Raw genomic sequence first — 27,001 nt, 5'->3', positions numbered from 1 at the left:
AAGAATACCTGTTTATTAATTTACTGTTAATGTTTGCTCAAGTTTTCGGGTGACGATGCTGCAATCGTTAAAATATTAACAATGCATTTGTTGGAATTAGAAACATCGTTTAATTTAGTAACAAAGCAGACTCATTTGATAGAAATTCTTATGCAGTGCATTTATATTGATTTTCGCTTGTCCCATACTGTTTTTTATTATAAAGTTTGTGATGATACATTTTGAAAATCATAATTTTTTTAGTATACTTATTCAAATATTATTTTCATTGTGTATCGTCAAGAGCTAAATCGAGAAACTCAATAAATTGGTGAAAAATTGATGGTTTTGAACTTAAAATTTTGTTTTAGTTGAAACCTAGTATACCATAGCGGCATCATTCTAGATAAAAATAATTTCTTTTCACTTTGGATTACCAGGAAGTTTGCAATCGTGAGCATGATCAACTATTTGACACGCCCCTATGTTAACCATCGCTAATTTTCTAAATCATTTACTTTTTTTGAAAAGTTGATAATAAAATTATAAAAAAGTTGATAGCATAAAAATGGGTTGCCATTTTTTAACGATGTTCTAAAAATGACTTAAAATTTATGTCTCTTCACTAGAATACCCCGTTAATTTAGAAAAAAAGTATAAAACATAGTTAGAGTTGAAGTTAGTGAGGTTTTCAGTCCTGTTCCCTCTATCATATAAATAAAACGTGTCGATTCCGTTTTGTAAGCCCTAGTTATATCACCTACTTAGAAGAGCTCTACGGTACGACTCTCCGTCAGCCCGAAACAGCGGAGGGAAAGCCAAAAACTCATTTGCATATAACTCCATATATAAAGTGCGTATCCGAACACGCGTTGTATTTTGTCCGCTGAGGGCGGGGGTTGATCATGTGTTATGAGCCCTCCATGCCGCCCTAACGCCCTCCGCCGACTCTGTACTGGCTGTTTATGGCCGTTGCCGAGTACGGAAACGGCGGCGGGTGCTTAGTAAATAAAAAGTGTTCGGTTACGTTCCCAAAAAACGACTCATAAATACAGGTACGTTTTGTGTTTTTATAAACCAGACTCGATACGTGACAGGGGATACTTAGGTACAAAATTCCAACATAACGATAAAGGATTTTGGGATTAGATTTGCAAATGCACTCATAGAATTATTTACTATCTAAAATTTTAAATTTGAAGAAAATAATCATTAGATGAAACTTGTAGCTCTCACAAGATTTATTCAGCATTTTGAATAAATTAAAATAGCATCAAAGTATTATCGTCATATTTACCTCTAGAAAAGTACATCATATGCACATGTATCGATTTCATATTCCATACTTACTGTCATTAATGAAAATCACGACGGAACATCAAACGCTCGTGCTCGTTGCAAACTCGTATGGATACTAAGCCGCCGTAAAAAAAATTTTCAATATTAAAATCGAAGTTTTCGCATCGGAAAATTTGAGCGCCGGCATAAAAGTCGAGCTGGAATATCCGGAGGAGATGGGAGGCGTATATTTTTTTTTGTCATTTCACGTTTGAGTTGTTTATAGAGATATATTTCACTTCCGGAAATATGTAGTGAACACATAAACTCACGTAAAATAATACGAGGTAAGAGAGTAGAAGCTCAAGGAAGGCGATAAACTTCTGAATATTATTTATTTTTGATATTATATATTTTACTTTTTATATTCACGGTACTGGAGTTACATATAGGTACATATAGTTGACACTTCATTTTTTTTTTCATTTTAATATAAAAACTTAATTTTTTAAGCCGACTGTCTTACATTTGAGTAAAATTTTGCCTATTCTACGATCCAAACCGTGGGTCGTTGGATTGTGTTTCAAATCTTATTATAATATAAAAAAATCATATTGATAAAATATTTAAGGGTTTTCTGCAATCCCATATAGAGCACCAAATTTTTATTTGGTATTAATTATCGTATATCCAAATTTTCCAAAATTATGTGTAACATAATATTTACATCATATATTATTTAGATAATTCCACATCAGAAAATCATGACTAATGTTTAAAAGCGCATTATAGCCCAGTAAATACAGATTTATATATAGCAAAAATTAAACATACGCAAATTATTTTATTACATTTATATATAAATAAATTTAAACTAATTAATTGATTTAATGGTAGTACTGGCACAGGTAATATTGACACAAATCGAAATACATGATTTTGATTTAGATTTGGATCAGGTGTATAAAAATACTTAATAGTTAATGAAAATTCTGTAAAATAATATGATAAATTTTCTTTATATAGTACATTGTTGTGCACAAGTATTTTGCAATATATTTCCATAATCGTATTTACATATTATATTAATGCAATGCAATGTTCATTTATCGAATTTGTTCAATTTTTGTTATGAATAAATTACTATTATTTATGGAATTATCTAAACAAATATCAAACTAAATCCCATTATCGCTTTTCCCTTCGCCATATAAAACAATGTCAATGATGTGATCAATAAATTATAGCTAATTTGTACAGATGCAATCAGAACACTAAACTACATCAATAAATGGTTCTAGTGTATTGATTCCTATATAATTCATGATGCCATCAATAATAATTATCACAGTTACATAAACCATAACCATAACTAATAATGTTTGCTGCGATTATTTTAATTATATAATTTATCTTACCTAGATTTCGAATTTATGCAAATATTTATATTTAATCGGGCTGGAATCGAGCATGTGTTGTGATGATGATCAACTTTATATCTACCATATATTTTTGGGCTAATATATTTCAGTCGTCGTAAATTTTAATCATTTGCGAATAAATATGTTCTATATTTAAATATTAATTGACATATCATTGAAAATTCGTGCTGGTTCAGGAATCATAAAATTTAATATCATTTTCATGCATTAAACTGCGTAGTCGAAATGAACGGTTTGTATTAAATTTGTATGCTGGCGCAGTTATAAAATTAGTTCTATGATGTTGATGAAAAATACAATGTGATGGGTAATAGATTTTGGGTTTATGTATTAATTTTGATTTGAAGCTGAGTAACTTGAATTTCAAAAAGTTTTAATACCGATTAGTGAAGTAATAAAACCTTCACTCGTGTATGTAATGTAATATTGGAGAATAATTTCATATCTGAATTAAGGCAAATAATAGGATGTTGATCTAACATGAACTCATCGTGGATGAAATTAATTAGTTAAATTTTAAAAATATTTACTTTAGGAATGTTTGATTAGAATATATGAAGTTTAAATTCAAATTATACACTAGTAATATTTTAAGAAATATTGCACTAGTAATATTTTGTTTCTCCTGGAAGTTCGAAAAAAAGTTAGCAGTTTTCCGAAAAATTGCTGAGATTGGATATATGGTTAATAAAAATTACACACACAACATACATACATAAATTTTCATATATAAAGTAAAATTAGTTACGGACAAGATTTTTCGTTTTCCAGAACAAGCAATGCAGCATTATCAAGCAACTCTGAGATTTTGATAAACTTATACAGCCTATAAAGTTTGTAATATTTTATTACAAAAAATTCTACTATTACAGTATTCGAAACAACTATCCCGTTGTCACTTTGCACTTTGCATTTCTGTCACCGGATTGATCAAGTAGAAATCCTCGAGACGTAGTATCTGATTGTGAACCGAATGGATCCGGGTCCAGGTCCGGGCGGAGTGGGTTCGAGAGGTCTTTTCCGGTGTCGACACTTCCCGCCCCTCATTTCCGTTTCGGACGGACATTTTACAGTCGTTCACCGGATATCAACGAAATCAAACGGATACAAACGAACTCAGTCACTCATGCCCATGCATGTTGTCCATTCATTCTGTCCGGCCGAAGGCGAGAAAATCAATGACAACACACGTCGGCAGAATTATAAGTACTTGGCCGTGAAATAATTTCATTAGAATAAGAAAATTTAATACGCACAATATATATTATTTAAAATTTATGTAAAAATCTTAAAACAAAGAGCAAAAGAGTTAAGTTATAGTAAAAATTGCACGGATTCAAAATATTACAAATTATATAGGGCGGAAATGAAAGGAAACATTAGCATTTTCCAAAGAATAAGTTGACGTTTTTACCAAAAAGTCCGATTAAATATTGCTATAATAGACGTATTTATATAATAGCTATAATAAAAGTTTCTTTGGTGATTTTTTTGAAAGTTTTAAATATATAATAATAATTTAATTCTAGCATGTAGGGTAGGGCGGGGCTAGTTGAGTAAATTTTCACTTAAACGGATGTAGCTCCTCAATGAAAAGTTTCAATAAATTGCTATACGACCTAATGGATTTGTTGTTAATACTATTTTTTTGTAATATATAAAATTCAAAAGCTACAGCTGTTTAAATGCAAAAAGTCAAGTATGCTCAATGTACCCCATAGGTGAGGAAAGTTGAGCACTAAGAAATTATAATGAAATTATAGGTTTAATGTCGATTAGTGATGAAATAAAATTAGTTTTTAATAACCAGTTCTATATTAATAGTCTTTATTGACAGAGAAATCAAATCTTATAGTAATTTTCTTTGAATAATTAACCAAAAGTAGAATCAACAAAACAATATCGTATCTTAGGAATTATTTTACCATTGTATTCAGTATTTTTGTTTAAAATCATTATTTCTTTATATTATTACTCATAGACTTAGCTTAAACCTTAAAAATAATAATTAATTTCTAGAAGTTAATGGTAATTGTCTTAGTGACAGAACAAGTTTAGCAACTATGCTCAACTAACCCCAACTCGGAATTTCAAAATGAAAGTGAGTTTATAAAAAAACCGTAAGAGTTATACCCAGAATCTCTGTGCATATTAAAAGTACTATAATTATATGGAAGAATAACATTTATCTGAATAAAAATAAATAACATTTGACTTAACCAGACGAAAACTCGTGATGAATTACTTTTTTTACTTTTTGGTCTCAAAATAAACAAAACGCCCGTGAGCCTCACTCATTTGTCCAGCGGCCACTAGCGATCGCGGGATATTTAGTTCTCCCAAACCTCTATCTTTCCGCCATATAATGCCTAAACGGACGGTGAATAGTTTTCGAGATATTTCGATTGCTCAACTTGCCCCTATGTTCAACTAACCCCGCCCTACCCTACGTAAAATAGACTACTTATTTTATATTACACTGATCAACATTTGTAAAATACAAAAATCTATACGTTTTGTACAATTTAATGCGAGGATACGTAACCGCATCCTCATACAATCCACGGTTTACCTATACAAAGAATCTCCCTGTGTTTTATCACAAGACATACGATATTATTCCAACACATAGGTTTTGTTCCGCATTGTTCATCATCCAAGGTGTTTCGTGTATGTAAGCGTAATTCGTCTACACAATATCACTTTACCGAACAAGGGATGAGCGCGTTTGAACAATGAATACGCATAAATTTCAACGTGCAGTCATTTTGCCATGACGGAGCACCGCGAACACATAACTTCGGGATGCGTTGACACTTTTCAATGTCTTCTGCTCCGACGGAACTGAAACTCTGCATACAGTGATACATGGTGAAAGGATTGACTAATCATTCATAAAAGAGGAATATATATATATATATATATATATATATATATATATATATATATCTTAGAAATCTGGACTATCAAATTAACTGCCTAGATTGCAATTTAATATATATTGGAGAAACGAGCCAGAATTCAATGAAACGGTTACGACAATGAATCGATTTCAATAAAATATACCAGACATTCTAAAACAATGCTTCCAGAACATTTCAACACTTCAACACACAACATGGATTTTTTTTAACCCGACTGTACAACATTTTGAAGAAAATTTATACAAAAGAATTTGTGAAAAAGCATGTGATCAAATGACGTCTACTTATAGAATTATTTTATATTTTACTCCAACGTCAATCTTTTCCTATTTGATTGAGTTCTCTATTCAAACAATTATAAAACTGAATCTCAACAGATTAAACCGTACGCAATTAATCAAACGTTAATAAACACCATAAGGTAGTACGTGTTCTCGATATCGCCTCTAGGAAATCTCATTTGCTCATAATAACCACGTCACTGCGCATCTGGTCGTGGCAACCAATTAATTTTTCAATGGGATTTTATCAAAACAATGTGAAGTCGGTCAAGTTTTCTTAGATTTCCGCGGTGTTTTCCCGGTGTTTCATTCGCTACAATACGCGAGGGAGATGTCTAATCGTTTTGACAAGTTTAGCTGTATTTGCTTTTCGGCTGGAGGTGAAAACATTTGATGCCAGAGATACCTTGAATTCTTCTAGTAGATTACTAGATGTATAGATTTGGAATGTGATATCATTGATGATGTAAAAAATACTCGAAAATTCCAATTTCAACTAAAGTTTGTTGACTGATTTATATTGTGTCATTTACTAATTTTGGAGCAGCACTATTGCTCAAAAGTTCAAGATTTCATGCACGCAAATGTTGGAAATTTAAATATCCATTCCCCGAAAGCCAAGACTGAGTTTCGTCTCGTAAAGAGTATCCAGTTAGTGCATCCAGAATAGTAATAGTAAGAGGAGAAATATCCTCCAGATGCAGTGAGGAAGTTTGGCGCCTCGTTCGGTCGAGAGCGTAAGTAGGACGACGGTTTTATAGCATCTCGAGAACGACAAGAATTCCATGTACATTGCACTGAATGAAATCAACATTACAATGTTGATTCGTGTCACTATCATATAAATCCTCCCACGACGCACTGCAGGCTGGAGATCATTACTGGAAGTAGAGGCTATCACATTTGGAATGTAATTGAATAACTCAAAGTAGAGTTTAAAAATTCTATGTAAAGTTAACTTTTTTAACAACATTCGCCAATATCTAATATTATATAAACACTTGCCAATATTATTTTAAGCCTCTGTATTTTCTTAAGGGAGCTTTTATGGCAGTTCGAGTTCGTGCGAGATGACACATATACAAATATTGATTTTTATGCCGCTCGTGGTAATTAAAGCAAATTAACTGTAAAACCAGCAAACGTATATGATTAGCCATAAAACAGCTACTCAATATCCCAAGGAGTGTATTTATGTTGTAACAGTCTTGGCGTTTTATATTGTCGACAGTAGTAAACGCTGGCAATGAAGGATCGTTAACGTCGGCGTCGTTCTACTGTTAACACGGGCCCTCGTTTCAGCAGTTAACATGATGAAATATATGTGAATGAACGTATAAAAACACTCTATAATATCTTAATAGCATCTAACAGGCCTAGGGAGGGCTTGATAGAACCAAAGGTTTTGTTTGCTTAGCGCTTTGAAACTTTTACTTCCTATGGAAATAAAGGCTCTCATATTCTGGGTCTCAACAGACTATTTAATATATTTTATTTATTTAATATAATGTATTTGTTTACATTTATATCATTTCTATATCTCAAAATTTGGTGAGCTTTGCCAAGTGCACCAAAATATTAGCATACCAGAACGTACAACAGAATCACATTGAGCGTTACTAAATAAGTTATGTTCGCGATATAAACCTCAGAACTTTTTTATTTTTTAATTTTGCATTCATAATACGCCTTTCGTCATTATTGCCGAAGTAAACTCCGTTCAGCTTCTTTTTCTAGACGGAATTCTTCGCTTTTAATGTCTTTCCGGCCGTAGATTTTCCGCCTTGCTCGAGAAGGTATAACTTATCCCTTGTATAAAAATTAAGAGAGCGCCTGTATTATTCAAAGTGGGCTCGTTGTGATCATTTTCAGTTGTCTTCAAGTAAATGACCGTTTCAGGAAGGACTTGGTGTTTTTTGTTCTTATCAAGTATAAAGTTTAGCCATAAAACGCGTAAATCTTACGGAAGGGTGCCTCAATTCAGACGATACCGAGAGTTGTGATGGAATGATCTTTATTTAGACTTTTGATATATTCATACAGATATAATGCTCACAGGGACAAAATATAGCCCTGTGTAAAGGTTTATTTAATTAATTATTAACAAATTATAAAAAAGTAACTTTAATTCCTTCTGTTAATGTGATTTTTAAAAATCAAAATAAGCCCATTATCTGCATTTCTAAAATATTTTGCAACTTTGTTTCCAAATGCATCCTATATGATACATCCTCCTACCCCTTCGGCACGTGTGATAGCTTGGCGAGCTTGGATGCTAATTGCATTAAACTACTAGCCATTGGCGTCCATCCAACATCGTTCGAACAATATTTCTAGACTTCTATGTATTTATAGGTATAATGGTCTACGATAAGTACTATAATTAAAGCAGCAGTATTTCTAACGATGCAAAATGAAAATAGAAACGACGCTTTTGTCACATTTGCCGGTGATCGATTGCTGGAAACATATATCTAGTTCTTTAGAATGCATGTTTTTGAATGATGAATTGTTCGTTTGATAAAACACTCATGGGTGGAAAGTACACGGCGTCTTCATCGTATTCAGTGGTAAATTATTTACAATTAATTTGTATGATTTATTATAAAAATATTAAAATAGATAATGTGTACCAAAGAATATTAGAACTCATTAGTTAATTCCGTATTGTATTTGTATTTTTTTTTCAAATATCATGGTTAAAATTATATTAGTTTAATGCAAAATGGCTCTCTCTAGCTTCATCTTTCTATTAACTGGATATCCACCATCGCTTGCATTTGTGTAATCAAGATATTGATACATCAAAAATTATAGCCTATCAATACGATATGGCTTAACTTGTATTGATTTATATATTTAATTCCATGTGGTATGTATTCCTTTAGGAACCTGATCGTTACACATTTTCGACTTCTAGATGGAATAAATTCCTTTTATTGCCCATGTTATAAAATGCAGAAGCTCTGTTTATACTTAATATAACTTCTTAAATAACATACTTTATCTTGTAATATCATAACTTATTTATTATCAATATTTTATCGCCAAAATATATGATATTTATAAGCCCAGCATACATAAGTTTATAAAAGCCATTAATATTACCGCATATGTTCTATCAATGCCATTTCGATTTTATTGCATTTTTATTTCTTATTAATCATATTAGTTTTATACGAGACATAAAAATCATGGCCGTACAGGTTCTTATTTATAGATATATAATAAAATATTTATACATATGAATCTATCAATTTACAAATTTATGCTTCTTTATCTAAGCATTTCAAACCCTGTAAGTTAAATATTATTAATATGCATGTTTTCTTTATTATTATTTTTCCGTGATTGACGCCATGAAAGATGACTTGTGTTCACGATTTTACGACATCATTAGCAGGGTCGGCGGTGTCATGGTATTATTAGCTGTATTTCATCAGACAGTGCCTCAATTCTAAGGTCGGCATCGTGCGATAACATTAAATGAGCATTTGCCACTGGGAAGACCCCCTTTGCTAATGTTTGAATAACGAAATATTTCACGAACTAGGTTAGTCGTCGTTTCGGGCCTATTGAAAACGAATTTCTGCTTACCGTGCTACTATTTAGCCTTCCGCATAGATAAGAATGAATGGACCTGTGCAATGTTCCGAAATCAATTTTACATGAATTTGTTAAATCATGGTGGTTCATCATCAATCATTAGAATTAGTTACAGGTTGAAGAAATCCTTGGGTGAATATTTTATAATCGATCTTTTTATTTGCATATTAACTGATTTGGAACGTACAAATAACTAATGAATTTGGTGTGGCGGAATTTGGTAAATCATGTTTTTTATGCATATATATATATATATATACATATATATATATATATATATATACGAGAAGAACATTCTCTATAAACTTCATAGGATTGTTACAAACACAGTGCGTTCATTTTGCCCCAAAGATATTCATTAACTTCCTCAGGTAATATATAACGGTCAGTGCGCTTTTCCAGCCGCCCTGTGCGTGCCGAATGCGTTTGCGAAACATGAACAAGCGTTAAATACACTTCCACACGCCACGCATCAAAAGGCAGCTTATTACCTTTGCTGGGGCTTATTATGACGATGGAAAATATAATAGAAACTCTGGATATAAATTATAATATAAATACAAAAATATAGTATCTGTGCCGAGCTTATTATGATAGAAAATGTAATAGAAACTTCAGGCATCAAATAACAAAATGTAAACTCAAACATGTATGAAACAACTGGATATTAAAAAGCGAAGTATAAATATAAATTTGAGTAAGTCTTAAACCCTGAACTTACTTATATATCTCAACAAAAATCACAGCAAAACAAAAAGGCGGTCTACCTCCAAAATTTAGTTTAAAAATCAAATGCTTCAATTGTGAACAAACATAAATCCGTAAAATGTGTCGAAATTTAAGCAATTGCTTCCATGATCACAACAAAATTTTTAAAACTAGTAAACAATTTAACCACAAATTTTTGAAATTTAATTTAATATTCCATATCTTAAATGTTTTCAAATCTTTCGATATTCTAGGGTACAATTGTTTAAAATAAATGTATATATTAAACTGTTTCAAGAAGATCATTTACAGCAAAATTTATGTTTCCAAGATATCGTATAAAATTGTTGTCCACGTCCTTTATTTAATTTTAGACCTCTTATAAATCCACCCTTGTGGCAATTTATTTCGAATTATCTCCCGCAAGTATCCTGTAATTTTTCTCATTTATTTGTTGAAGAGCAGAACAGCAAATAGCACCGATGTTGTATTTCATGACGTGATTTAATTACACAAAACTTTGTTAAATATCATAGCATCTGAGTCGTTCATTCCGTATCACCGACTTGACACGGGGGTTTTAATTTAATGCGAAAAACCTAAAGCGTTTGCTTTCTGTCCTCTTTCGTCGTTCGGCCCAAATATTTTTACATCTCGTATATGTATAAAATGTAATTTAATTCGGCGTAATTAATTACGGACCACCTTAATCACCCTTGTGGCTTTTCGGGGCACGGTTGCGCGCGCGTTAACTCAAATACTCATCTAGGGACCGGGCGAGTATTAGCTCAGTTTAAAACGCAACTTGCGACTCCTGACTACGGGGCCAACTATTTCTAATTATCGCATGTCGGATGGAAATTTTAGGGAAAACTCGAAAAGTATATATTTATTAGTATAGCCCTTAATATATAATTTTCGAATTTTTTTGCACCCAAGAGCTCAAAATCTTCTATGAAAAACTATTCTCCAAAAACAATAATTTTTACTATTAACATTTAGATAGCCCGCAATTCAATTAAAAGTTTCGCATATTTATTATTACGATATGTCATTAAGTAAATTCTTGTGCAATTCTTGTGGCTGCAATCAGAAACAAATGACCTACTCAATAATTGTCTAAGTTCAAAATATGATTTATACGATTATTTTTTTCTTTCGTAGTATTGCTTTCACTTATTTTGTGTAATAATAAATTTCGTATCTGTTGAAGTGATGAAAAAACAAAATTAGCGTGTTTTTCATGTTTCTACATCCGAATATAAAATATTCGTCATGGATACATGAATGAATAATGAATAACAAACGACCTTTCGTGAGTAAAATATAGTCATTAGAGAAAATGAGCAGGTTGTAGTTGTATCACTTAATTAAAATATATATATATATATATATATATATATAAATGAATTATTAAAGAATGCGATGAAATTAGAGTTTATAGTTTGGTATATTTATAATGTGATAACCAATAAATATCAATCACAATATTCTTTAATTAAATTGAGGCATATGACAACATATGTTACTAGAATATGATTCTGAGTCATTCTATCCCCAAACTTAATATTCTAATATATAGCATGTAACGTACTTAATTTTTATTTATCTTGGCGCCGCATTTGCGGATTCGTATGTATGTCATGAAATGCTTCCTCAATATAAGATTTTTTTACTCTGCTATATATGAGCCTGTGGTTTTTTGTTCATTCCGTTGCAATGGTTTTATATATCGAGTCTGTTAACATAGACATCTAGCTGTTGGGAATATACGCGTACTATGTTAATGGAATTAGGCTCGTAAAAGCTGTCGTTTTTGTACTCCTCATGGACCTTATGTCGGATACGGAGGAAAATTGTTAAAGTCGAAATACTAACTTCTAGGGCTGCGAAAAAAGACAGACTACACGTTCTATGTTTTTATTTAAAATCTATGCGTAATCATTTTAAAAACCCGTGTGATAATCTTTAACCTGTAGTTTTTATATTAAATTATAATATTTTTACTTATTTTCTTGAATTATTTGAGTTATTAAAATTATCATTGTAACGTACTATTAAATAAAGATGGAAAATAATATTTGGATCTCCAAAAAAGACTCCAAACGTATAACAATTTTTGTAACCCTATGTGATCTTGTTTTGTCATTTAGGGGTGTCTTTTTATGAGGAATTGCTCCCTTAGAAGTGCTAGTGAAATGGAAATTTATCAATTTTTTTCAATAAGTCTGTAGGCCATTACAAAGTTTCCTAGTTGGATTATGACTGAAATAATATTTTATAAAAAAAACTTGCATTTTTTCGGGAAGTTCGGTTGATTTTCCCATCCTTGGAATTAGAGTAACGCATCGCGGTTACGCAACGTTATTTAATATTTGCCAGCGAGATAATAGGCTGACGTCTTGTATATATATATATATATATATATATATATATATATATATATATATATATATATATATATTAAAGAGAGCAATGTCGGTGCCACGGACACGACTCCAAGCTGAATGTAACATTTTATTTTATTTTGCTGACTGGACGTTTTGAATACGAAATCACATAGTATCTTTATTGGTTTATTTCATGTATGCGGTTTAACAAATCATATGCCAAGAATATGGTGATTATCGTAGAGGAAATTTTAACGTAGAACAGTTTTTGCTATACGCATAAATATTTGTATAATTTAATAGAATCATATTCATAATTCATTTAAAATTAATTTATCCAATTGATGACACGAATTTGAATATTCTGACGACATACATCACTTACATTCTAAACCACTTACAAATTCGAAAAATATATATTATGAGTTTGCAACTATCTACTAATATTTTGCAAACATAAAAATTTAAATAAAAAAATTGTACGGTGGCAGGATTTTAACTAGATCATTTTAACTTAGCTATGAGTCCAAGTACAAAAAGTAAACGCGTCTAAACTGATTAAGCTAGGGAGACATTTAATATGGAGTAACTTCTATTAATTATTATAATTAAATCACTTGTCATAGGCCTATAAAATTTTAGACTACGAAGTTATCACCCTACGAAGTTTCATCAAAATCCCAGAAAAGTAAGCCTGAGGTTTGCCTTGTTAATCAGAAAATGATCAGAAATTCATTGAGCATTTCATTAGTAAGCAATCATTCAACGGAGAACAATTAATAGGCTTAAGGCACTTAAATGGGGTTTATGGGAGCCTTAAAAAAATATTTGTATAAATATTATTAATTTAGTTGACTAGTGAATTTTTTGCTCAACTATTTATTCAATCGATACTGATTTGCAATATTTTCACAGCATTTGTCAATTATTAGTTCCTAAGATTAAAACCAATAACTGCAAATCATTTCTTGCGAATAAATTAATCAATTCATTATCATAGTAGATAAATTCAGCTCAATTTCCTCTTTCCTCGACGAGAGAGGCAACAAAGACCGAAATCTGTCCATGTCGCGGGCCTACTAGTGTGTTCTGGCAAAGAGTAAAATTCAATAAAACAATGTGTTCTCGTCGTCGTTTCCAGCTCGCCAATATAAATTCAGGCCGAAACAGTATATGGCGTTCTAACATGCCAGTCCTGGTAGGGAATCCGATATATTATTTTTGTCACTCTGTATTGTGTGTCGGTTCTCTCTAATACACTCGAATAGATATTACAGAGGGACATAAAGATAGGCGCACATATCGTTAATGGTGTCGGCTATTTCTTTGCCAGAAATTTGTTATGTAGGTCATGGTGATAGAAAAGAATTCGAACATAAGTCCTGCAGGATAGTCGAGACGCAATGGACTTGGATAAATTGTACATCATTTTTATAACGATCGAGAGAGGAGCGAAATCTGGGGAACATGTGAGAGGATGAAAAGAGCAATTTATGATTTTAGGATGATTGAAATTTAAAGTAAAAATATTTTAGTCAAAAATATCCATGACTTTCTAACATAAATCCGCTCCTACCTAGTTGCCAACCTAATAGGCAACAAAAAAACATTGAAAATTCTAAATATTGGCAAATAATCTTCAACACACAACTTTCCCTTTTGTTTGATTATAGTTTTCAATTTCTATCACGAATAATGAACACTAAAATATTTCCTTCGAATCCCGAATGTTAAAAATCAATTAATCCCATGTCGCAATCTCCGAGAGTACATGCAAAAGTGTCTTCGTTCAATTATGTCATTACTTGAAAGCTATTTTTAATCTCAAACTTCCATCTCACTTTGCAAACACAACTTGAAGTTTAACATTATTTGAATATCTCAATCGCCTTGATAGAATAATGAATCATTTTGATTGCAGAGATGACTAAATAATCAGAAAATCGACGTTTGAATATTTAGCTTGGAGAAATGAATTAAAGTGGGATATTAATTATGTTATTCAGCGAAGCATGTGCTAATACTTTAGGAGATCGAAATTTTACTCATTCTTGGTAGAAAAGTTTTAACGTCGAGACTTTGCTGTAATATTCAGCATCTCAATTATTTTTATAAGTTGCTGGACAGGATATTACTATGTATTAACACTTCTAAGCTCAAGCATTTGTAAACTTAGATTTTTAATTTCAAAAGGGAGTAAGGTGTAGAACAATGAATAGAGCTTCAAGATATTAAATAAAACATGGTCATTGGATTGTACCTAAAATCCAAGAAAAAAAAATTATTGCAATTTTATATGATCGGCAAATCGTTGGTACTTATAATGTCTAAATCGAATGCCAATCCAGTGATTGAACTTCCGAGTATGAATTCGATATAAATAAAGAAAAAAATGACCATGCTGTCTACAGTTGACCATCAATCTTTTATTACACAACATTTATTGCCAAACATATAATACAATAGTATCCCTTCCCTGCGTCCAATTCCATCAAGACTATGCCTACAAATCAATCTGCAATAAAGTTGCTAATGTCGAAATCAATGTTGTATCATTATCGTATAATTATCGGAGCAATGCCGCTCACGTTTCGCATCCGTCTAGAATTCCTCTGTCTGATCGGCTGAGATGCCAATGGAGCCAATAGACTATCAACGTTTGCTCTCTGGGGCAACCAGGACGGGGGTTGGGGGTGATTCCATGGAATGGAGCATTGGGGATGAACGAGTTGATAGAATAAAGTTTAAAGAATAAAATATTTCGAAAATTAGGCTTAATCAATGATCAGTAATGAATTCTAAAATTCAACAATATAATTAGGTATTCAACATCAAACAATTTTTAGTCGAAATTGATGAAATTAAGTTTTTATCCAATAATTTTAATTATAAGTTTGCGGACGTGTTTGTTATAGTATTCATTTTAATTGAATGCAGAATGGCAGGAATGCTATAGTGTTCAATCTTTAAAGTCAATTATTTTGCATCAGGAAAATTATTCAAGTCTAACTTCCTAATAGAGCAATTACTAGCTTCTGTCACTATTTTTTGTTTTCATTCAGTACCATATTGGTTTTCATATATTTAACTATATCTATTACTACAACTTTTGTCCATCCCTGACCAGGGTCCCTATTGACCCCTTGCCACTGCCGACTCCCTGAGCACTGACTGGACTATTTACACTGGCTTCTCATGTCCCGAGCGAATTGTCCGATCTTCTTACCACGCTAGACCTCTGGGGTCAACCGATTGGAATACGAATACCTAATGCATTAAATAAATCTAATTAGAAATGTATTGGGATTGTTTGGAATTACGAGGAGGATTTGGCGATAATTTTGGCAATAATGGGGGATAAAAACACTGATGAGAGGAAGAGATGGAAGAGATACATTTTATTCAAAATACAAAAGATTAGTTCATCAATTCATGATCATAATCAATATATTTTGTTATAAATATAGGTAATATTATGCATATCAAAATTACTTTTATCCACGTGATATAGGTTTTATATTACATATTTCTATAACTACATTGCAATCTTTGTTTGCCTATTCCAGTAAGCTCATTAGCAATGTATATTAATTCTAGTCTATTAAACATAATCTATATAAATCCATTCGACCGAAAATCGTAAGCTGATTACTAGTCAGCCGTTGGTAGGATTTCGAAGTTCGTTAGGATGATTACTTTATATAGGTACCCCTTAATAACTAAGTGATAAAGGACATATTATTTATTAACTTTTATTCATATATTATTTATTAATTTTGATGTCAATAATAATACTAGATAGATAAATAGACGTTTTATTCCAGAAGCATTGTTTCAATGGAACTTTTCAATAAGGGCTGGTATAAACTATTTGAAGAATTATGTTTTATACGATCACTGAATATAAATTGTATACAAAAGAACTCCAATTATCCGAATTAATGGGGACCGGGACCCATTCGGATAATCAAATATTCCGATAATCGGAGTTTTTTTTTTTAATTGGCATTGGAGAGAAAAAAGTTACGTTTTGATATTGCACTATTTTTTTATTGAATTAAATGAAAGAAACATGACATTTTCACATGTTTTAAATATAAATAAACTGTACTTATGTACAAGTTTAGAAATAAAAATCATTGTTTTTTAAACATCTCCGTCAATGTAAGCTATTTTGCGGTCTTCAACCAAAGAATAATAGCGCACTTAGACTTTTTTGGACAATTTTTTTTCTGATAGTGATTCGGATAATCGGCGATTCGGATAGTCGGAGTTCGGATAATTGGAGTTCTACTGTATATCATTTTTTTATCCATTTTAAAAAATAGAGATAACTTAATGAAAATCATAAGTGAAAGCTATTAGAAAATTTCATTTCTAATTAGGTTTTTCTTAAATAATGACTTAGGAAACTTTTCGCAGTGTTAATGTATGCTTTCATGTATATAAAATAGAGCATAAATAAACATTCTCAATATTTATTATTATGAACGTGGAAATAGAGTAATCAACTTTCTATATAATAGAGCTTCTTTCTATATAATAGAGTTTTCTAAATCTCATATAAAATTAAATATCAATATTATAATAGCCCTCTAATATTATCATAAACTTCATAAATTCCTGTCAGATACTTGAATTCCCGATAAATACAACAAAAGCTTAACCGCTCTATTGATAAATGTCTATAAATATCCGTAATGCGGTTTCATTCGATTGTCCGCGAACATTTTTAAAAGGCACAAATGAATATATCGCCGGCACTTTATTGAATTCTCCCATTGTCAAAAATCTCGTCGAAGCTGGCCGCAAACAGCGTCTCTCCGCCGATCGTCACCGTCGTCGCAGGGAGAGCGGGCGACTGCCGCGGCCGGCCCGGCGCCTGGCACACATAAACTCTCTTTCCTGAATCCCTAACGCGTTTATTTAGAATCGTAATAAGGCAAAACGACGGCGGTGTGGGGCACTCAGCGCTTTATAACTAACCCGACGAGTGGTCGTCGCACAACGCCCGTCGGGTGTTATCCAAGCCCCTAACTCGGCCAATGGTCGATACACCTAGCCTCATGGGAAATCTACAAATGTGGCCAAAACATACCCGCATATACTCGAACGCACACAGCCAGACACGGACGTCCGTATCAGCTCGCGGCCACGCTGGGGAGCAGTGTAGGGTGCGCGGTAATGCTATTCGTACGAGTCGTTTTGAGATCGTAATGTTATCACACAACACCCCCCACAAACACAAATTTATATACATACATACATATTACACACATACATACATATATATACTACTGAAACATGTTCTCCATCTGATATTATAAAGATTTCCAATATTTTCAATGCTTAAATTATATTTATCACAAAGTCTGCAATTGGCAGTTGTACACGTGGATATAAAAATTACGTACGTTAATAAAAATGGCCCAGACTGGAGTGTCATTCTGACGTAATTCATTATTAAGCATTACACTACAGAATTATTTTAATAAAATTCACATTGTTATCGAGAGGTTGGTATACAACAAGTATTAAATTACGTGGTTGCACGTGGAAAAATGACTTTATCTATAAAAAGTCGATTGAACAACGTAACGATGAACTGTTAAGTGGCTAATTTTATTAACATCCTCCTCCCAAAGTTCAAAAACTTACTTATTTAAACTTCAACGCCAATCGGCTATATAAAATTTATTTTTTATACAGTAATATAATAAAACTTTGACTTTATATAAGGAAATAAGTAAATATTATTGATCATAATAAATGAAAAATTATCATAATTTTACTAAAGCTCTAGGTTGCATTCAAAAGCTCGTAATCCCCAAACAATTTGTATATTTTTTTTTCAGGGCAGTTATCACCACGTATCCGGCTTGGCGTGGAGTTCTGGAACGCCCTATCAATATACATTTTATTATGCTTAAATATAAGTAGCTTTATAACCACGATCATTTATTTTGCTAATATGCAAATTTAAAACAATTATAAATTTATGAAATCATTCCAAACAATACGCTGCATTTTACATTTAAACTTTTAATAGCCCAGCGGCTTTTATACCATTGTAACCACAATAGATACCTTAGTCAAGTTTATGGTTGCATTTAGAATTTAGTAGTAAAAGCAGATTTAAAATAGCATTAGTAGAGTTAAAATGTTAATATAAAGTTAACCGTGTTCAATATTGAAACTTTTGAATTAGGACGATTATAATAAACATTTAGTCCATAAAATATAACTCTGTAACTTGAATTTGATTCCCATCCTATAAAATTTTAGTTCATTTAAAATTTAGTAATTTTAATAAATGCAAAAACAAATAAATCAAAAATAATTATATGATCACAAAAATTTGAGAATTTAAGAACAAACATAAAAATGTTTTTGAAGTTTGTATAATAATACAATTCCTAAAAAGTACTCTTTCTTGGGAAAGTTTTATTTCAGCAACTTGCTCATGAAAAAATAATATTTAATATATTTTGTTAGATAACAAATATATTCTTATATATATTCTATTCCAATATTGTTTCAAAATATTTCATGAAAATATTATTATTCAAAATGAAAGGTTATGATGGAAAGTTTCAATGGTTTCACTAATATGATGAAACTATAGTAAAATATGTAGTCTATTATCCATTTGGTTTCGCTTAATGAATTCTTCTTCATTGTGTACAAAACAATGAGGTGATGTCCTAACTTTTTGCATACCACAATTTATATATATATATATATATATATATATATATCTCACTACCCTGTGTGAGAATTTATTACCATATATGTGTGTCCAGCAGGTGAAATAACATGCCCACGACACCGAACACGCATTCTCATATCACGCAATTTATTATGGCACCCTTGACTCCGAATTAATTAAACAAAATAATTAGTTAATAGAAATAAAAACCTTGTATAACGACCACATGGATATAAAAAGTATATAAAAACATTGTATTTACCTAGATACAAAACCTAGTTTCATAATGGGTTCGTCATAATAAAATCATGAAATATAAAAGAGCTTTGTAATTAGACCTCCAAATTTTCATAATAGGAATTTTTTTTTAATAATTATTGGAAATGTTGTTAATGAAATTATATTAGTATGATTATTGATTCTTTGAATTATTGAGTTTACCAATTCAAAACAGACTGAAGAGCTCATTTGCAATTTGTTGAATAGCATTTTTAGGACCCTAGTCAAAAATAATTACACAATTGTCCCAAGTTTTCAAAACTTCTCGTTAAACTACAAATTTAAAATTTCTAAAATCGGTCGACTTCGAGAGGTTTTCCTTGAACAAATTATACTAAAGTGTGTTGGAACACTAAAGTTGGACTTGTACTGAACTGTGTGGTTTCATCAAAAGTTGGTTCATTTAATAAGGATTATAAAATGATAAAATACTTGACAAAAAAAATTCGAGTAAGAAAAAGGCGAGAAATTACTTTAGAAAAAAATGTTAGTATAAACTTTTCAAAAATACAATATAATTTATCAATTTTATATATTAGCAAACTCTATTATGGCACTTGACAAAATTTGTATGAAAATGTCTATTTTTGCAGCGTTAGTTCACAAAAAAGCAACAATACAAGAGTTTTTTTTGCATACACAAAAAATAAATATTGTTACACAAATTTTATAGTAATTTAATTTTTTTTAATTTTCAGGAAGCAGAAAGTGCCATAACCGCAATGAACGGACAGTGGCTTGGGTCTAGGTCCATTAGAACAAACTGGGCGACACGTAAACCACCTTCTACAAAGGCAGAATGTAAGTTTTTAAAAAAATTATCTATTTTTTATTTTTTTATTTTAGCTCATACCCTCAAATAAAACTTCGTAACTTTATCCAAACTATAAAACATCAATTAATTGCTTGAAACATCATTGGGTAATAAAACTGCAGTTGTAATCAAAAAAATACGTTTAGGATACTGGATTTTCCTATTTTATTCTGTATTATTTTGGGAAACACTGGAAAAGTATCATGACCCGCATTTCTCATACGGTCATACCCCTGACATGATTTGACATAGAATGATGGCTTTGTTTTTTTGGATTGTTTGAATGCGTATTTTGCATTTTAGAAAAGGGGATGTTTCAACTCTGAACCTGCAAATTACTTTACTATACATGAATAAAGTATACATATATACAAATAGATATATACATATATATATATATATATATATATATATATATAAATTGACAGAAGTTTACATTTATATCATTTATTTTATTATTTATACTTAATAAAATCAACACAAGTGCTGAGTTTTTCAGGCATTTCTTTTATCTAATCAGAGAACTTATTTATTATTATTATTTATTATTTTTTATTATTTTAAAATTTATTATTTATTTATTATTTGCAAAGCTTTTATGGAGATTTCTAGCATTTCAACTTTAAGATAGTTATCCAATTTAGTGTAACCCATTATAGTAGATATTCCTCGTTGTATTTTAATAGTAAAAATATTTTTCTTGTGTTACTTTAATACATGAAGTATACTTTACGGAAAACCTGATATTATAATGGATATTATAATTCCTAGATATTATGATTATAATACACATATAATAATTTTTGTTTCATTAGATTTTTTTTAAATTTTCTGTACAGTACTATCTATCTATATTCAGGGTGTTTCATATTTCAACGTCAAGCCAAAACAAGGTGATAGTATTGGCCGTTGCTATAATGAAAAAGCTGTAGATTGCACTTAAAAGCTCATAGTTTCCAAACAACGTGGGAATTTTTTTTTACAATTTTTTCAGGATAGTTACGGTTAATAATATCTCCCCTTTTTGGCTTGACCTTGATTTGTGGGACACCCTGTATTTGTATATTAATTTGTTTATGTCTTTTTGTTTACTCCAAACAATTTATTACCATTACCGAACACTTGCACTTAATCGAAATGAGAGGAGTTTGGCATCGTTTTCAATTTTCACCTCATCATCGCATCGCAATTAGACCAGACCAGAGCGGATCGTAGCAATTTTCGCATCTGAAAAAGCGTAGATGAAATTAATCGCGTGTGCACGCGGCACTTGAGACCGAGAAGTGCAACCCCTTCAGTAACCTGAAAAAGTTTTTCAGAACGACGAGGGCCGCTGCATAAAAGCGCACCCATAAACACTCGCAACCGTCGTTCTCGAGCGTAAATCAAATAAACTCTGTCTGCATGTTAATAGTTTCGGCAGTGGCGTAGCTAAATAGCTAAATTTGATAATAGATTTATTCATAAGCAAACCGATTCATAAGCTATAATTACAAATATCATTTCTGGCTCCTGACCAGGAACTGAAACTGACGAACTAGATATGTATGTCATATCAAGAGATTTTTTTTTCCAAAATGATTTTGGTAAAAAATCTAAAACTCGTGAAGTAGGATATTGTTTCAAAATTTAATTGTTGTGGCTTCCATCTCACGTTAATTTCTCTTAATTGTACTTATACTGTTACGTATATGGAATTGTTTGAGATGATATATGGTTGTTGGTTGGGAGTTTCTCGGTTGTTCCACACTGTCTCCATGATACCGATTGTCCACTCCTTGGCCCACGCCGTTACTGGTAAGTTACAGCTAGTAGAGCCAGTCGTAGCCTTCTGGGTCCAATCCTCTCAATAGTGTGTAGAATCCTCTCAACTCCTGGTCTGGTGTCGTGGGCGGAACAGTAAGTTGTAATATAAAATAATAACACTGGTAGTAATCTCCTCGGAACCGTGAGCACTTTATTCTGGTATAGACTGAAAGAGTTCTCTACGCAAAGTCTAATTGAAACACTGAATTTAATTGACTGTCACTTTATTTAAATCTTTAATCACACTTTCAAATCACTACTCTCTTAAGACATCACTAGACTAGACTCTCTCTTAAGACATCACTCAATTCGATGGACGATCGACTCACTTCCGCATTCGCGCTCTGGCCATGTACTTTGGTTATTTACCAAAGCAGCACGAATTGCATTATTTCACAACAGTACGTATATCGTATATTGTAATTGTAACAGATGTATGTAATTTATAAACTATTTGTTATTTTACATCCTGATCCGGTATCACCTACGTCCCTGGATGGTTGTCGGTTGTATCTCACCGACTCCACCGGCTACTCGTTCACTTTGTCCGTATGCTCTTTGCATACGAGCGACGCGCGATGCCCACACGTGATTTATTGAAGTCGACTCGAGTTGATACCACGACTGCCCGTGACGGAATAAAGGACAACTATACTGAATTGACTAAAATATGGGTGGACAAATTAAAAACAATAGCATTTTTTCTCTTGACCGATATGGATCCAGAAGTTTCTTTGGAATTAGCTTGAATTAAACTCCAAGTTCAAATTTTTGCAAATAATCTTGAATCAATACTAAAAATTAATAAAAGGTTCCGAAGATAACTTTCAGAAATTACGCTGAATAGTTTTTTTCCGAATAATTCACCAGACTCTATTTGGATTGTAAACAGATTCGCTAACCGGATACTAATCAGGTTCAAAATTAAATCCTACTAAATCCCATCCTTATCTTAACTACATCCTTATAAGGTCACGGCAGGATTCCTAGTAGTTTTTTAATTTGATACTTACTAAAACTTCATCAGATTATAATGGAATTCTTGGTAGATTAGCATTCAAATTCTGACAATACTGATTTTCCTGGCAGATTTTCATTAGATTCTTACTAGAATCATATCATATTCTAACATGATTTTCATAAGATTTCCTTTTCTTGCTCATTTTTTTTCAAATTCTGATTGGATTTTTATTAGATTTTTCAAAGACATTAGGAAAACTTATCACTAAACTAATGATCATTAGCAACCTAGGTGTATATCGTACTAAATCTGGCATCTAACATAGAAATTAATTATAATAGCAAATGTGAACTGAATGTTGCAGTTAATAAATTCTTTCTTATTACGTTCAAGAGTATTATTATTCTTATTATTAAATATTTCTGATTATTTACCAATAAATAAAGTTTGCACCTCTAGTTCTCTCTTTGTGACTCTATAGAAGACATGAAATAGCAACGGCGCACGTGCTGGCGTGTTCGGGCTAACAATAAGGGAATAATGAGTTTTCTCTGAAATACTCATTTGACCCTAACTAATAAATTAGTAATTTAAGTTCGCAAATAGTAAATGAGGCAGCCGAGCAGGATGCCAAACTGCCTTTGCACCGTATCCTTAACAAATAAATTCCATTATGAGAACGATTGTTAATATTTAATTCAAGGAAACAGAAAAATGGTAACTGACGCTTGACAAACACATTTGGATGACTATTACATGATAATTTACACAAATAGAAGAAGTTGTATTTAATCAAAGTAAGAAGTATAATTTTTCTTACAAAACTTTTAAAGCAACTTATTAATTTACGTAGAAAGTCAAGCTTGGTCTTACTAAAGTAAAGCTATAACATTTTTTCTGTAAATTACTTTATACAGCTAAGAAGACGTCATAATTTTCATTTAAATCTCTTATTATTACGACAACCAGAACAAATGAGAAAACAAGAAAATCTTTTAATGCGAAGAAAGAATGAGAATTTCTTTATGAAATTGAAGTCGTTTTTGGTAATTGAAAATGAAAGTTAAGATATTGTAATTTAAAGGTTCTAATATCCGAAAATAGATCTTCTGAAATTGTCAAAATTGCTTTCAACGCATATTTTTTATATACAATATGTAGTTATAATGGTTTTTCATATAGTGGCTATTTTGAATATCTGAACGTTATGTTAAAGGTCTGCAACACACTTTAAAGCACTTTTTAAAGATTGTGGCATGAGACCCAATGAGGTCCCAAAAATTTATAAATTTATATATTCAAAAACAGTTTCACATTTTATGTTTTAATCAATTATTTGCCTGAATTTTGTTTTTGAAAAACTTTTAATAATTTGTCCATAAACATCATTCCAAAAATAAATCTATTGCTGGTGGAAAGTCTCAAAAGCACATCGCTTGATATTATTATTTTTTTCTAATGAATGTTTGAATTTATGAAACGTATTATATTATATTTAGGCAAAACATTAATTTCATTCGCCGGCTCTTTTACAATGTCAATATACCAGCAATATAAATTTATAGTAGCAAGATTGAGTGGAAATAACCGCTTCAATTATAGATCACAGATTCAAAAGCATTATGAATAATCTAATATGGTTTAGTGAATTATGAGTATAATAAAAATAAAGGGATTTTATGCCGGTTTATTTTCAAGGTAGAGTTCCTGATATTTATCATCATGTTAAGAACGAACGGGCTGGCGTTTTTATGATATCATGATTTCGATTTCGCCGAATGTAATATTTTAACCGGGTTAAAGTATTTTTCCTCTTGTAAAATAACTTACTGAATAATTTTATCTTATTTTGTTATTATTGATTATTCATATATTATTGTTATTTCCAGATCCAATTTCTATGTTTATGCAATTTCTTACGTATCTTTAGCAGTGCCTTTCTTCCATCAAGGTAAATTATTATAGGGGTGGTAAAATGATATATTTTTAAATATTATTTAAACCCTCTTTATACTTGGCTTTAAAAATACTTTATTAATCCTAGAACTGATTTGTGTCTGTAAAATCCACATTTTTACTCCGGTAAATAAATTCTCATCAATTTTATACTGGCGGAGCGCGCCTGCCGACATTTGAATAATTCTTAAAATTTCAATATTGATCGATCCATTCAGTATTTTTTTGTAAGAATCGATTTCCAGATGTACAATATGAACATTTCCAACTATTATATCGATAAATATCTTCCATTCCTCGTATATTTTTGGGGTACAGGACCGACTGCATTAATATTCATAAATTCTCATATATTATGTAACGGTCATGGCCGAGGTAAACGAATTATCTTTATTAACTTAATTGTTGACGGAGCTATGAAAGCGATTTTCCACAGAATTCGACGATAGATAAAATAAAATTAGATGCATTTTGAAATTCTACTATTTTTCCTACATTGTAAAATAAAATAAAAACAATTTTGTAATTATTGCAAGCAGTTGAAATCCATAACGTTCATTTAAAAATTATAATCACCATAACTGTAGAATTTTTAATTTGAGAAAATGTATCTTTATCAAAAATGTATTCGAAATTTTTATTTTACAGAAGGAGGATTCTTCTATATTTTGAAACAAAAAAATTAGAATCTTCTACTTCATAACCTGGTTTACATTAAGAAACGCTATAAAAACTAACATCCATCATATTCCATCATTTTAATCTTTGCGTGATCCTGAGCTGATTTTATCAAATATATCGAAAGCTTAGAAAAAAACATATTTGGTCAACCAGAAATAGACCTGTTTGAAAAATTATTATATATTCTGCTTTTTATTCAGCTATTTTTATCCATGAAAATTTCTAATGATATGATGCAATGTTTCTGGTAATTGATGTAAAATAATTATGAATTTTTTTTATCAAATTTATATTAATAAACAAATATTTTTTTAATATTGGGTGAGTAGGAAATGCTGGATGAGGCTTGAAATAATTTATCATTGGTGATAACGGTTGTTATGAATAACCAAAAATTTTGACGTTCTAGCTTAATTTTACTTCATTTAATATCCTATTCAATTCTGTTTGAATATTTTAAATTATCTGTGCTAAGAGAAGGAATGTGTAGATGTTCTTTTAAAATAAAACCCTTAAAACTATATTTCGTTACCATTATCAGCACACGTGCAAACGATGAACAAAAAGCATATTACGAACAAGTTCCTTCTCCTCGAAATACCAAATGTCTTCAGTCTTGGATGGTAATGCATTTCAACTTTTTTCCGAAAACTTCTTGTCGGTGTTCTCAAAATATATTTCTCTTCAATGTGCATTCTCGCGATTTTGGCGTATGTGTTTTTTTATACATCGCTTTACTGACTATTTTTAGTGATTGAAGCACTTTATCAGAAACTGTATCCATGTTCCATGTACAGAATACCAGATAGCAAATCAAAAGCTTTCTCGTTTTACTATTCTTTGTGATGTTCTAAAACAAACGATATGAAATCCATATCGAGAAAAAATATAGGGACGTGGGATCATTTGTTGCTATAAATATGAACTAATCTAAAAATTGGATACAAAGCTATGTATTAACTTAAATAGTGTTAGTGTTAATACATGTATAACTAGAACTTACTTGATTAACAAAGCATATATTACCAATTTTAAATATATAGTTTGTTTGCAATTTTTTTTAATAAATACTCTGATGCATTTATAAACGTATGAAAATATCACAGATAACCAATATAAAAAGAAAACATGCAGGGCACAGTTGAATTGAATAATAATTAGTCGTCTTTGTTATCACTGAGTCATAG

At 31.1% G+C, this 27,001-nt stretch overlaps 1 protein-coding gene across 1 annotated transcript in view; it reads left to right on the top strand.

Moving 5' to 3' along the window:
* LOC113370267 (nucleolysin TIAR-like) overlaps positions 1–27,001 on the top strand; it is a 515,419-nt gene that overhangs the window by 392,103 nt on the left and 96,315 nt on the right. The window contains exon 6 of the mRNA XM_026610940.1: positions 20,295–20,397. Within this exon, the coding sequence (XP_026466725.1) occupies positions 20,295–20,397 (103 nt within the window). The remainder of the gene's footprint in view (positions 1–20,294; positions 20,398–27,001) is intronic.

The sequence above is a fragment of the Ctenocephalides felis genome, unplaced genomic scaffold (assembly GCF_003426905.1).
Source record: "Ctenocephalides felis isolate EL2017-DRISC unplaced genomic scaffold, ASM342690v1 CF-g0.4_SCAFFOLD_01492, whole genome shotgun sequence".
Taxonomy (NCBI): domain Eukaryota; kingdom Metazoa; phylum Arthropoda; class Insecta; order Siphonaptera; family Pulicidae; genus Ctenocephalides; species Ctenocephalides felis.
Note: the sequence above shows the minus strand (reverse complement) of the source record. Positions and strands in the feature narration are given on the sequence as shown.